Here is a 13,749-nt window from a genome sequence, read left to right as displayed (position 1 = left end):
GCTACCGAAGTCTGATAAGATGCTGATAGGAGTTTTAGTGAGTATAGAGTGCATACAGGTGCGGGACCCCCGTGGCAGCGAGTGGAGGAGAGTGAAGTTCAAGAACAAGCAGAGATCCCTGTCGTCAGCCACGATGACATAACAAAATGCTCACGTAAACTGCGATGTAACCGAAAAAACTGCGTTTGTTCGGCAACGATCGCTGACACGTGACTTGGCCACCTCCACTTCTTCACTGCGCGTTATTCGAGACGCGTCTCTTATAACAAACCTTAAGTTTCGAATTCATCATGATGTACGCAAAGGAAAAACCAGAGGCAACTGACCTTGGTAAGCAGCATCGTACGCGCGTCTGAAATGTTTGCTGAATACAGATATAGACAGTGCTGTTACGTCGGGCTTTTGTTCCTTTATTGCCAGTTTGCCGCCAGTAAGTGTGTATTTGCCAATCTCTGCATAGTTCTGATTGTAGTTGTTTGAAGAAATCAGACGATACTATTCGGCTGTTTGAACGACAGGTATGCTCTGATTGACGTTGTTGGCAGTGTGAGCTCACAATATCATAAAGGACTATTATAGCGCACACGGATCTGACGCGACATTTGTCGCCACACATGTATACCATACTCTCTCAGTTATCAAGCAACTTGGCAAAGGGAAGGATTCTTTGCCATCCGTGACACTCTCTTCAACTGTGGCCAAAATCTTCCTCCGCGAGGCACTCACAACTCGTCAACTCCGTATCGAGATATGGACCCCCGAAGGAGGCAAAGGCAAGAACGCGTCCGGAACCCGCTGGGAACTCTCTCGCAGGGCCTCTCCAGGAAATCTACAAGATGTTGAAGACTTGTTGTTTTCAAACAACCGACTTGGAGAGTGCCCCGATTGTGATGGCTGTTCGTCTTGGCAAAAAGGACGCCGGAACAAAAATGGTTGGAGGCCTCTCCAGGAAATCTCCAGGAATCTACATGTTTGAAGACTTTTTTTTCAAACACCGACTTGGAGAGTGCCCCGATTGTGATGGCTGTTCGTCTTGGCAAAAAGGACGCCGGAACAAAAATGGTTGGAGTAGCGTGTTTGCGGATGCCTCGGCGCGGGAAATCGGAGTCTCCGAGTTTCCTGATAATGACCTATTGTCCAATTTTGAGGTACGTCTATTCTCGCTATCAAGTCGAGTTTGAGTTCTCAGTATTGAATAGGCCTTGCTCATTCAATTGGACGTTAAAGAATGTGTCATGCAAGCCGACGACAAGCGAACCGACATAGACTTGAACAAACTTCGGGAAGTAATAGCGGTGTATGTCGTGCTTACTGAGCGAAAGTCGGGTGAGTTTCTGGTCCGCCACATCTACGTACGCGCCACTAATACATCCAGGCGAGTTCAATGCAAGAATTTGAACAAGATCTCGGTCGACTGCTCAAGGGAGATTTGGCTACCACAGCACTGCGTGAGTGTACAGAACATTTAGTCAGGGATAGGGCTGACCTGTTGTCGTTTCTGTAGCCGAATATGACCTCAAGACAGCCATGTCGGCTGCTGCTGCGTTGATTTCCTATCTCTCCTTGACATCCGACTCGGGCAACTCGCATCAATACACTTGCGCACACACGATCTTGCCCAGTTTCATGCGCCTGGACGCCAGCGCCGTTCGGGCGTTGAACCTCATGCCAGCGCCTGGTCTCGGAGGATCAGGTCCGATGACGGGGGGTCGCCAACCTACAAACACCATCTACTCGGTCTATTGAATCGGTGCAAGACCGGTCAAGGTGCTCGGATGCTTGCTCAATGGCTCAAGCACCACTAGTCAATCTACACGCCATCGGTAAGTATATGAGTATCGTCGCGGGGCCAGTCACTTATCGGTTGACATACAGAAACGAGACAAACCTTGGTTGAGGCTTTTGTAAACGATGGTGAAGCGCGCGATACACTCCGGGATGACTACTTGCGTGCCATGCCAGACTTTCATAGGATTGGCAAGCGGTTCCAGAAAGGTGGTGCTTCACTAGAAGACGTCGTACGTGTTTACCAGGCTGCCCTAAAGGTACGTGACCCCCACGGATGAAGGCCAAGTCGCTAATCTTCGATTAGATTCCTGGCCTTATTATGACTCTTCAAGCTGTCGGAGAGGAGAGTGATCCGGCCAAGGCCTTGATCAAGTCTCAATACTTGGATGAGCTAGAGGTGCTTTTCCCGAGTACGCTTCGGTTGGTCCGCACTAACTCCAATACATATAGGAATACTCTTCGAGCCTCTCCAAGTACACCGAGATGGTTGAGCAGACGATAGATCTCAAGGAGCTCGACCGCCACAATTACGTCATCAAACCCGACTACGACCAAAATCTCAAACGATTGGCGCTCAAACTCTCAGAAGTCCGAGATGGACTGGATGAAGAACACCAAGACGTAGGGCAAGATCTCGGCTTGGAGTTGGACAAGAAGCTCCATTTGGAGAACAATCCTTCACACGGCTACTGTTTCCGGTTGAGCAAGACGGTTCGTAGCCACTTGATAACACTGAACATGATCGCTGAGATCTGGAAGCACAGGACGCTAAAGCTATTCACAACAAACGTCAATACAACGAGATCTCCACTCAGAAAGCTGGAACGTTGTTTACGACTTCTACGTTGAGGGAACTAGCCAACGAGTATGGATCACTCTCAGACCAATATAATCGCGCCCAAAGCGGTCTAGTAAAGGAGGTGGTTGGTATCGCCGGTAAGTGACATAATATACAGATAGTTGAAGTGCATCGGCTTAGTTGCTGTTTCAGCTACGTACATCTCGGTGTTAGAGAACTTGGATGTAATCATCGCGCATCTAGACGTGATTATCAGGCAAGTCATCCAAATACTGTGATACCATTGCCACGATTTAATTTATTGCCTTTGTTCAGTTTTGCGCACGTATCCGTAAACGCTACTACGCCATATGTTAAACCAAAAATGCTCGAGAAAGGCAAGCATATCAGTCGGGTGATTCATTTCAGTCGCTGAACTCTGTATCCAGGAACTGGTGATCTAGTCATCAAGGAAGGCCGACACCCATGCCTCGAAGTTCAAGAGGAGATCATGTTCATACCAAACGACACCGAACTCCACCGAGGTGTGTGACACGCTTTTGCGTGACCTTGGACCGAGCTTACTTTGTCCTGCTAGAAAAAAGCGAATTCTTGATCATCTCCGGACCAAACATGGGTGGCAAGTCTACCTATATTCGTCAGGTCCGTTGCTCCCTGGCATTCCTTCAACTGAAATATAATTTACTATTTTACGTATTTTAATATTCAGGTCGGTGTGATCGCGCTGATGGGCCAGTGCGGTTGCTTTGTCCCAGCGACCGAAGCCCAGCTCCCGATCTTCGACTCGATTCTAGCGCGCGTTGGCGCCGGGGACAGCCAACTCAAGGGTGTGTCGACGTTCATGGCGAGATGCTCGAAACGGCGACGATTCTGAGGGTGAGTGTTTCTCTGGCCAATGGCCGAACCTTAATGCCGATCGACCGGATGTTTGTATTAGTCGGCAACAAAGGATTCCCTGATTATCATCGACGAACTCGGCGTGGTACTTCGACATACGATGGGTTCGGTCTCGCCTGGGCAATCTCAGAGTATGTTTTTTTTGTTCTTTGACCCTCCCTCCCTTGCGGGTTGGATCGGAATGTTGACATTGACGTTGCCGCTGTTGCCGCCGGCTCACTCTAGACACATTGCAACTAAAATCCGCGCCTTTTGTTTGTTCGCTACGCACTTTCACGAGCTCACTACCTGTCCGAGGAGCTCTCGCACGTCCAAAACTTGCACGTGGTGGCCCACGTCAACCAGACGGGACAAACGACGCAAGAGCGTGACATTACCTTGTTGTACAAGGTCGAGCCTGGCAAGTCCCCTCCCCCCCTCGTTTTCGAGCCCCCAGTTTTTGTTAGCTAAAGGGCGAGACGTTTTTAGGTGTATGCGATCAGAGTTTCGGAATACACGTCGCGGAGTTGGCCAATTTCCCTGAAAACGTCGTAAAGGTATGTTTCAAGCCAGTCCGAGTTCGGGCGCCAAAAATCGGTTTTGGGGGAACAAGGGCGTACGCTGATGTTTGCCCCGGTTGTTTACAGCTCGCGAAGCGCAAAGCGGAAGAACTGGAAGACTTTGGGGGAGTAAGTCTTCGAGTTTCTCGCAATATATGCGCATGGATACTTATGAGAGTGCGGTTTGGGCAGAGTCGACCGAACCGGACTTGTCAAAGGAGGTCACGGAAGAAGGGGCCAAGATTCTAGAGCAGGTGTTGGGTGAATGGGCCGCCATGGCTGGACTCGAAGCTGGAAAGGATGGTGATGATGTCACCATGAGTGAAGGCAGCTCAGAAGAACAAGTCCGTATACTCAGGGAGGTGTTTGAAAAGCATCGGGCACAGATCGAGGGGAATGCTTGGTGCCAATCTGTCTGGGGTCGCTCTAATATTGTTACTCTCATATATTCCACATGTAGTGTTAATCCCTATTGTACATAGTTATAATGTCGCTATCGCATTCGCATTTATTTAACCACCTGGGGGACTGCAAGTTGAAAATAGCCACTCGCGTGGAACTAGGTAGGACCAAACGCAGCCACTCGATTCTGTTGACGCATCCTCGGAATGATGCGGTTTGATTATACATCCGGCCCGGCTTTCGACAAACGCCAACTTCAAGGTGAGCCGGCAGAGATACGCTGTACAATATAGACGACGCTGACTGTTGTTGCCTTTTATTCTCGTCTAGACGTGAGTGAACGAGTTGTAGATGAAAGCAAAGCTAATTGAAATGCAGACCAACCGCCATGTCGACCTTTTCCTCTCAGCCGATCGTGATTGACGGCAAGGGCCACCTGCTGGGTCGCCTGGCGTCGATCATCGCAAAGCAGATCCTCAACGGACAAAAGATTGTTGTCGTCCGATGCGAAGAGGTCAACATCAGCGGCAGCTTCTTCCGCAACAAGGTGCGTTTTTAAAAAATCGATTTAATCGGAATGATATTCATCCCCTCCATTCTCGGACAGCTCCGGTACCACAACTTCCTGCACAAGCGCCACATTGTGAACCCGAAAAAGTCGGGACCGTTCCACCACCGTGCTCCCTCGCGCGTGCTCTTCAAGGCGATCCGCGGCATGCTCCCCCACAAGACTGCGCGTGGAGCTGCTGCCATCGAGCGTCTGAAGATGTTCGAGGGTGTTCCTCCCCCCTACGACCGCAAGAAGAAGATGGTCGTTCCCGAGGCCCTCCGTGTCTTGAGGCTCAAGCCGGGCCGCAAGTACTGCACCGTCAAGGTGAGTCAGAATACTATTAATTAAACGCATTTATTGACTTGAGACCAGCGTTTGTCGCACGAGGTCGGCTGGGGATACAAGGATGTTGTCGATCGTCTGGAGGAGAAGCGAAAGGTCAAGGCAAAGGCTTTCCACGAGCGCAAGGTGCGTTTGTATCCCTATTTTTTCAGACACTCGCAACTTACAGAGTATTGTAGATTGCCGCCCTCAAGCTCCGCCAAAAGGCAGTCCAGGATCAGGCTCCGTCCTACGAGAAGCTCACAGCGCTCGGTCACTAGACTCCCACCCGTCTCCCTCTTTCCCCTCTTACTCCGCTCTTGCCACCTACCCTATCTCCCCTGCGTCTCGCAGCGGCTCCTTGCAACTATATGTTCTGCCACATGTACCCTGCTCGTTTGTGTTTATGTCCCATGATCAACTTTCAAATGCTGGTATAACTACGTGTGTGCAACTGAACGCAGCCATGTGTGAATCGTAAGACGCAGAGACCAAGTTGAGATTCAAAAGTCATGACTATTCCAGACTATATGCGACAATCGACAAGTAAAAAAGAAAAAAGGGGGGAATAGTACAAACCATTTATTTATCCCCCGTTCCACTCGCGCTGCTCGACCGCGCGTGTCCAGCACCCGCATTCGCACCAAACGGCGCCGAACCTTCGACAGCACTCTTCGGTGCGCCCCAATCACCTTTTCCCCTCCCTGCGCCTCCAAACGCGCCTCCTCCCCTACCAAACGCGCCAAACGCACCGCCTCCCCGTCCGAAATAGGATGGGCCTTGCTCAGATCCGGGAGTGTCCGGACCACGTCGGAATGAAGGCTGGGGCGGCATGATCGAGATGTACTTGGAGGCTGGAGCACGTTCGTCCGAGTTGAACTGGGTTACGAAGAAGAAGGAAGTTAGTTAGTCAATTGGTGAGTGACCACGAGGCGTGTGACAATGACGGCGAGGAAGGTAAATAGGGCGTTTTGATCAGAGACAATTCCAAAGGCGTATGATAACCAAAATAGGAACGTATGACGATAGTGATGGTAAGGATAGGAAAGGAATAGGGCGCACAAAAGATGAGCAAAGGGGATCACTATCGGAGCGCGGGTGTGGCGGCAATATAATAAATGTGTGGCAAACAGAGATAACAAGGCACTCTCTCAAGCGGCGGCCCATCCTCACATGACATGGCGCGCAGATCAGCGACTCGAATTGGGCAAGCCCCCCCAAGTCTCCCAAGTTCGTCACCTGAACCGGCCAAATCTATCTCTTCGGAAAGACAGACTGAATTTTAAGCTTCTCCGTCCCCTCTTTCCTCTCCTTTCCCTTCTCCCCCTCAGCCCCGACCGACTGAACCGGCATCCAAACGGGTAAAACGCCACCAAACCAAAACTCCATCACGGCCTTCCAGATCGTCCAAAACCGCACCCCCGCCACACACCCAGTCTCCAAGCGCATTCAAACCAAATCGCACACACCCAAGCCCAACGCATTCAATCCATCCAAAACGGGTATATCCTCCCCTTGTGCACGACCCCAAACCCAAACTATACTCGAAAACCTCGGCTCACCTGGAACTCCAATTGAATGCCTGGTTCCCGATCCAAGTCCAGCAGCTTGACGAGTTTCTTCCCAATCGCATTCACGCGCTCCACGTCGTCTTTTTGTCGTATCCAGAGCTGGATGCGGTCGATCCGCGAGCGGAGCGAGACGACTGGGAATGTGGTTAGCGGTGGCGTCAGAGAATGGGAGCTACGGATTGTGAAAGATGGGTTTTTTGTTTTTGGAAATGTCATTATGTAGAGTTTTGGATGCATGTAGAGTTCAGGACGGATGATATAGTGTTTGGGACGGGTAGTCGAGGGGGAAACAAACACTCAGAGTTCATAAACTCAAGCTCCCCGATAAGATACCCGGACCCAAGCAAAAGCTTAAAACTGAAAAAAGGAAGGGGAAGAGGATGACAAGCTTACCAGCACCACAAATCATATCTTCCCGATCGTCGAGTTCCTGTCCGACAAGCCCCATTGCGAGCCAAGACCAGCATCGATCCAAGAGCACAGGGTTGTTGCGCATAGTGATCACCCATTTGCCGCCCTATCAGTTGGCAACAAATAAGATCAGTTCGAGCGATAAAAGTGAGATAAATTGGGCGCACGTTGGCATTTGCAGGATCCTCCCACATGGGTTTAATGTCCTCTTTAAACATATGATAGTTGGAGCTTCGTTCAAGTTTGCTTGGCGGCTTGAGCCAGTTGAATAATCGACAAAAGTCCTCTACCTGCATGGTCCAAATTAACACGCTGAATAAATAAAAGTAAGGAATTACGAACAGTTCTAAACTTCCCGACAACCTTCAACCCAGCTTCGTACTCTCCCGTCTCGGTGTTTGAAGGAGTATACGGAACGGGCGATTCACCCGTCGTCCGGGGTGGAGGAGGCTTAGAATCAAAGTAGAACGTCCTGTACTATCCAGTTAGCACTCCCTCTCTCCCTCCCTTCAATCCAAACGTACCACTTGTGCCTCAAAGGATGCAATACACTCGTATCCACCTCGCCTTTAACCTCTTCAATCTCGCCCTGCTCAAGCTCAACCGCCCCGGACCCAGACTCGTCCCCAGATTTCCCACTCGGCTCCTGCTGCTCCTTTTCCTTTTCCTTTTGAGCCTTGAGCCGCCCGGCAATCGCGTCCAGGCTCGGGACGTTCTTGTAACCCCTCGGCATCGGCTGGCTGGGCTTGACCTCTTCCCCGTTCGGGTCCGAGACGGATATCGAGACTGCGGGAAGGGGGATTTGAGACTCGGTCGGTTTATCGGATGATGCTGAGGGCGGGCCCGTTCCTGATCCTCCTGTCCCTCCTGCTGCTGTTCCTGTTCCGCTGTTGGTGCGTAGGAGCGAGGTGGCTAGACGAGGTCGGGATGATCCAGACGTTGTATTGGTTGGAGGTGTTATGTTCATTCTGCAAGTGAGGCAATGGGGGAGTAGGGGAGATTTCCCGCGTGTTTTTGTTAGTATTTTGGAATAGAAATAAAGGTGGCGGGGCGGGGGAGGAAATGATCGTCAGGTCCCGAGTCGGGATATGCTTTCTTTATTTGGGAGGATCGGAGTACTCTTATTGTCGCATCCATCCATCCATCTATCCATCCACAATATCGTGTCTTGCTTATCGTAGAAAGATAGACACACCTCTCCTCTCAAAAACACAAAAGACACAAAAAGCCTCACCGTGCAGCTAAATCCTCCAGACCAGGTAACCGCCCTGATGCCCTACCCGCCCCACTACCCACCCGCTTCTCCTTCTCCTCGGCAGGCAAAGCCGGATTTTGTTGCTGTTGCGTATCTGTCATTATCCACGATACCCCTCAAAGAATCAAAGAAAACAACAAGAAAACAAAACAACGGAAAAGAAAATGAAAGTCCGACGAGACACCCTTTTGGCCGAACAAGGTCAAAGACAAGCCCGTACACAGCGAGATTCCCCTCTAGAGAAGAGCAAAGACGCCCGTTTGGAAATTCCGCGGAAACGGAGAGACGCCCTTGAGACTTTGAGACTCTGTTCCCTCTCCCTCAGTTGTCGGGGCGGATACAACGTTATAGCAACTTGATAACAAGGTCGTAGAGAAGGGTGGTTCTCTCGCGATAGAATATCACATTGCGAATTCTGCCGCGTAGGACAAGTTACATGCATATGAATAGAGTATGACATGAACTCCATTTCATAGCGAGGGGATTAAGCTAATGTAATTCTCGTTTCGTGGGTCCCCCTCCTCCGGCCGCGGAAGATCGACCAGCGCGTATATACATACAGTGTTATTCCCCTGCGGCCAGTTATCGTTACAAATAGACAGGGGAATTCCGCCGCACTTTTCGCTTACTCGATCGTGATGACACAACTTCCCCCTTGGGAGGGGGCTACACCTTGTAATTGACATCTCGTATCCCGAAGCCGAGTTAAAAAAAGTAAATGATGGTTGAATTTTCCTAATGCGGTTCACAGGGTTTATATCGAGTGGGAGTCCGTGCAAAGTGTCACTGACGCCGAGTCATCACCAGCAGCAGGTAAGGCAATGGAATGAATTGGATATTGAGGATGGACGCATATATTCGCTTAATCTGGCGCGGAACAGTCTTTTTGGATGGACCATGGCCGTGAATCGAGTGTCCGAGGATCATCACACTGTAAACTGCTCCAGTAAAACTTTTTTATGCTTCATTGACTATAGCTAACTTCACCAAAGGAAGAACAAAACAAACACAACAACAGAAAATGTGAGGACGAGTGCATAAAGATATGATGCGCGGATAACATGCAGAGAAAGAGAGAGCTAGAGCGACAGTAAGAGTGAGCGACCAAGACCAGAACCCGGGGACCAGATACCATAAAAAAATGAAAACGAAGACGAAAATGAGGATGATGTGAAAACAGAACCGAGCCTCTGGGGCATACATGCAGAGATATGAGAGTAATGAGCGTGTGTGGGTGTGGGTGTTGGGGTGCTGGAGCTAATAGACACAAGGAAATGGGTTTTAAAGTGCAGTAGGGTAGTGCGGAATAGGTGTGCTTTAGTGTAGGTAGTGTCCGGCGAGGGTATGGATGTGTCCAAGTTCCAGGGGAGAGAAGAGAGGAAAGAAAACTATGAGTCGAAGCGAACAGGAATGGTACCCATTCGCCGTGATGAGCGGGCAGGCCGAGTGGGCACGGGCCAGCTAATCTGGACAGGTGAAGTGGGCGAAGTGGGCATCAGCCCGGGCGAGCCAAGCGGCCTGCTAAACGTCGGACTCATGGGCAAGGAATCAGACGCATAGACAGACATAGATGGGGGCAGTGGAGAGCTGGGCGAGTGGGTAAAGTTGATGGGGGGAGGAGAGCTGGGAGGGGAAAAGGAGAGATACGAGTCGGTAGGGAGGATGATGGTAGGGGTAGCTCGTTTGGGCAAACAACCTCCTCTTCCTCGTCGTCGAATTCAAATAGGGCGTCGATGGCTGACTCCCACTCGGCTGGTGGGGGCGGGGCGAGTACATAAGCAGGGAGGGGGGCTGATGCGGCAGGGGGTGTCCTGGGAGGCTCCGTGTCGCTGCTGGATGCACTGGAGGAGGGAGAGACTGGTCGGGTGATGAGTATGACGGGAGATACGGGCCTTGGGGCCGGAGGGGGAGCGCGGATAGGCTTGGGAGGAGATCGGGAAGGTGGTCGGGTGCGAGGCGCTGAATGCATAGGCAGGCCCAACCTCGGAGAGAAGAAGCGCTTCATCTGGGGAATAGACCGCGGAGGCAGCGGAAATGTCACATTTCGCACTGGCTCGTCGTCGTCTTCAAACACAGACCGCAGCTGTTGGCAAGGTACATCGAGTGACTCGTCTACCTCCCATAGTGTGTCCATTGGGCAGTGGGGGAGGCTAATTGGTGACGGACGGCGTGTGGGGCGAGGCATGGTGGCAGTAGTGAGAGCTACAAGCTATGGGCACTATATAACGTCGATCCTTCATCCCAAATGAGCATTCAGTCTGACCATATCGCATCGCATAGACTCACCAATAATAGAGCGATCAGATCACCACTTAATGTCCCGAGTCCACACACAAGAGGGAGGCCAGATTATCTTGGAGCCAGAACCTACCTCGAGAGCCAGAATATATAACAACCACGAGCGGGAATAAAGGTGATGGCATTGTTTTCCTTTTCCAAACTCTCGGTTCTGTTGCTCCCTTCTCGAGGTCAGTCAGGGTCCCGTCACGCCATGTCACATTGCTTTTCACCCTGGGTCGGGACTTGCCTTTTTTACTCAGCCGGATTCGAACCAACCCCCAATTGTGTTTTTTCGATTTGACTACTCGACCCAACCCGATCTCATTGCGATGGGGAGACAGTCCGACACTCGGACCAGTCTCTAAACATTTTCTCGCGTTCCCTCTGCTCCCCTTTTCTTGTCATGTCCACCGTTGACGAGCGACAGCGTTGGGAAAAATGGCTTCTATCCGAGGGAAATCACCAGTCTAGACTATCGCTCCTGTCGGCCCGCGCGCGTATCCGTACGTACGAGGCTGGAGGCGACAGCGGGACAATCTCCACTCCCGGAATTTATAGGCACCGGAAGATCCTGTAAATCATGGGAGATGGTCGCTACAATCCCTCATGACGTCTTTACACCTTACCTCCCCTCTTCGCTCTTCGTTCTTCGTTCCTTCGGATAATTGAACCACATGCAAGCTCTCGCTTATTTTCTATCTATCATACACCACATAACCTCCAAAAACAGACAACTTAGCGCACTGGGAACAGCTCGGAATTTCGATTTCGCACGCTGGCAAACTCTGGGTGCTTCGATTGATGCGCTCTCGACCGCTTTGATTACGATGTGTGTTTTCATTCCCCACGTAGGGAGCGAGGATTTTCATTTCATTTCATTTCTCCCTCCCTCCGTAGTCTCTAACTGCACAGTCATGGAGTCTCCTGACTGTTGCTGCGCTTACTGTACAGTAGTAATATAAACCAATCTCGATGATTTTCATCACGCATATGGTCATCACGTTGACACACCAGTCCTGAGTCTTCACCGCAACAGACACTTTTGCGCCGCGGAGCAAGTTGGCTATCTTACCCCACTCTGGCACCTTGCCCAGTCAAATAATTCCAATTCTGTCGAGGGAGAGGGCGGGGGGCGGGGAGGTGCCAGGCGAAGCGACGATCACCTAGTACTAGGTCAGGACACAATCCTGACACTCCCGACGTCGATCTCACTTAACCCTCCCCCCCGTTAGATACTATTTTTATGTAAATTTATCTGAGCTGCGTAACGCCGGTGGGTGGAGCGTTAACCCCGCCTAGCCGGATAGGCCCAAGCCAAGCCAATTACAAGCTAGTGCGCCCCCAATTACAATGGCTGTGTCTGCGGCAAATTAGAATGATGTATTTTATCCCAATGCTGTAAATTGACTGCGCACGTTGATGTACAAGGCTGAAGGAATCGGAATGAATTCAGTACATAATATAATTTTGCGATTCGCTGGAAGATGCCTGATTTGTCCGACTGGTTTGACTAGGACATGTTCAAGAGGGGGGCTGAAGTCTGTTCGTTTAGATCATTCCAGTCTTGGACCGTTTGGTCGATTTCGACCTATTCTCGCACAAGATGATCGCTAGATTATAATTAGCAGCTTTCATGATCTTTGCTCTGAGCGGTAAATAGGCCATACTAATACTACTACTACTGATCGGTGTCACCGAACAAGATAGTCAGGATAAACGCTTGATCCTCCCGAGACGTTTGAGATCACCATAACTTCTCTAGTGTAATTAGCCTGGTATATAGACCAGTCCTCAATCCATCGACCAAAGACCGGTTCTAAAAAATCGAATCGCATCTCTCGTCTTTCACGGTTTTCCCCGGTTGGAAAATAGGCCCCCGCCGGGTCCGTTTATCAGTTAATTATGAGCACATTATTGGACAGGCCAGATGGACAGCTGAATGAATGTATTCTCGCGCTCGGCTCAGCGAGTCGCCAATGACGTGTCAATGCATGATGTATCATCTCCGTCGGTAAATAGGCCCAGGCCCCCCCTCCTCTTCCTCCTCCCCGCGAGCCACAACGTTTTGACCATCATCTGCGCACCGGCTAAAAGGCTCCATCGTCGGTTCCCCCGTTTCAATTGATCGACCGGATTGAGAGTGTCGTCGGCATTAGGTCTGCTCTCCTTTGTACGTCACCGGCGGGAACTATGTGCGCTGTTCGGGCGCTGTCAGCACGTACCATTCAGCGAGGCTGTCATTCACTGTGTGTAATTCGGTGGTGTCATTGTGTCATTCTGTTCTCCCGGGTGGCCAGCATTTGTGTAACATCGGATAATAAACTTTTTCATTTTTTGAGCCGGACCGTGGTGAATATCGGGTACTCACTTGTCACTGACTCGATTACGGAATCCAGGGTAGAAAAAAGGGGTGGTTGTATGCGTATCTGGGCAATCATTAATCTCTCGACCCATGCCGTTCCCATCAGAATGCTTCGGCTCGTCTACTCAACATGTACACCTGTGCCTATCTCCTATCCCGCCACCCGGGGCGCCACTCGTAGTAACTATGTACCTCAATGAAATATACCTTGCTCATACATGTTCCCGTACTCCTAAAAATGCCTAATTCGAATCTTGGGTTCTGAACCTATCCATGGTTTCTTGATAACCAACCGGCGAGAAGCCCTGTCGTCACGTTTTGGACAGTTAATCTGTCTAGATTCGTACTGACCAACACACACACGCGCGCGCAGGCAACGCAACGCAACGCACTCGGAACAACCTTGTACGAGCTTAATCATTCTTTGATACTGGACCAAACTTTGATCTCCAGCGCCTGGAGCGGTCTCACCGCTGGCATTGTCACGATTTGACCTGGCCAGCCGTCACTATCTTGGCTACAACCGTGGTCAGGATGAACCTTGCTAGACTAATTGAATGAATTATATTTCAGT

General features: G+C 50.6%; 4 protein-coding genes across 4 annotated transcripts; 2 read left to right on the top strand and 2 right to left on the bottom strand.

The window, feature by feature from the left end:
- Nucleotides 1–290: 290 nt before the first annotated feature.
- Nucleotides 291–4,539, top strand: RhiXN_08491 (DNA mismatch repair protein MutS; the record flags this gene model as incomplete). The annotated part of the gene is made up of 20 exons (XM_043328307.1): nt 291–330; nt 381–430; nt 483–518; nt 569–887; nt 940–1,148; nt 1,200–1,326; nt 1,392–1,448; nt 1,505–1,693; nt 1,806–1,823; nt 1,876–2,045; nt 2,093–2,185; nt 2,239–2,499; nt 2,553–2,724; nt 3,016–3,111; nt 3,165–3,229; nt 3,297–3,414; nt 3,953–4,020; nt 4,111–4,152; nt 4,200–4,426; nt 4,506–4,539. The coding sequence occupies 20 exons, from the start codon at nt 291–293 to the stop codon at nt 4,537–4,539; spliced, it is 2,391 nt and encodes a 796-aa protein (XP_043183692.1).
- A 274-nt stretch (nt 4,540–4,813) lies between these two features.
- Nucleotides 4,814–5,577, top strand: RhiXN_08490 (ribosomal protein L13; the record flags this gene model as incomplete). The annotated part of the gene is made up of 4 exons (XM_043328306.1): nt 4,814–4,972; nt 5,033–5,299; nt 5,348–5,443; nt 5,497–5,577. The coding sequence occupies 4 exons, from the start codon at nt 4,814–4,816 to the stop codon at nt 5,575–5,577; spliced, it is 603 nt and encodes a 200-aa protein (XP_043183691.1).
- A 301-nt stretch (nt 5,578–5,878) lies between these two features.
- Nucleotides 5,879–8,245, bottom strand: RhiXN_08489 (eukaryotic translation initiation factor 4E type 2; the record flags this gene model as incomplete). The annotated part of the gene is made up of 6 exons (XM_043328305.1): nt 5,879–6,175; nt 6,859–7,001; nt 7,261–7,384; nt 7,446–7,568; nt 7,621–7,750; nt 7,803–8,245. The coding sequence occupies 6 exons, from the start codon at nt 8,243–8,245 to the stop codon at nt 5,879–5,881; spliced, it is 1,260 nt and encodes a 419-aa protein (XP_043183690.1).
- Nucleotides 8,246–10,067: 1,822 nt separating this feature from the next.
- On the bottom strand, nt 10,068–10,718 carry RhiXN_08488 (uncharacterized protein; the record flags this gene model as incomplete). Its single annotated transcript, XM_043328304.1, has 1 exon — nt 10,068–10,718. One exon carries the CDS (start codon nt 10,716–10,718, stop codon nt 10,068–10,070), a length of 651 nt encoding a protein of 216 aa, XP_043183689.1.
- Between the last annotated feature and the right edge of the window lie 3,031 nt (nt 10,719–13,749).

This window comes from Rhizoctonia solani, chromosome 10 (genome assembly GCF_016906535.1).
Source record: "Rhizoctonia solani chromosome 10, complete sequence".
NCBI lineage: Eukaryota > Fungi > Basidiomycota > Agaricomycetes > Cantharellales > Ceratobasidiaceae > Rhizoctonia > Rhizoctonia solani.
The sequence above is the reverse complement of the archived record's forward strand: the minus strand, read 5'-3'. Positions and strand labels throughout refer to the sequence as shown.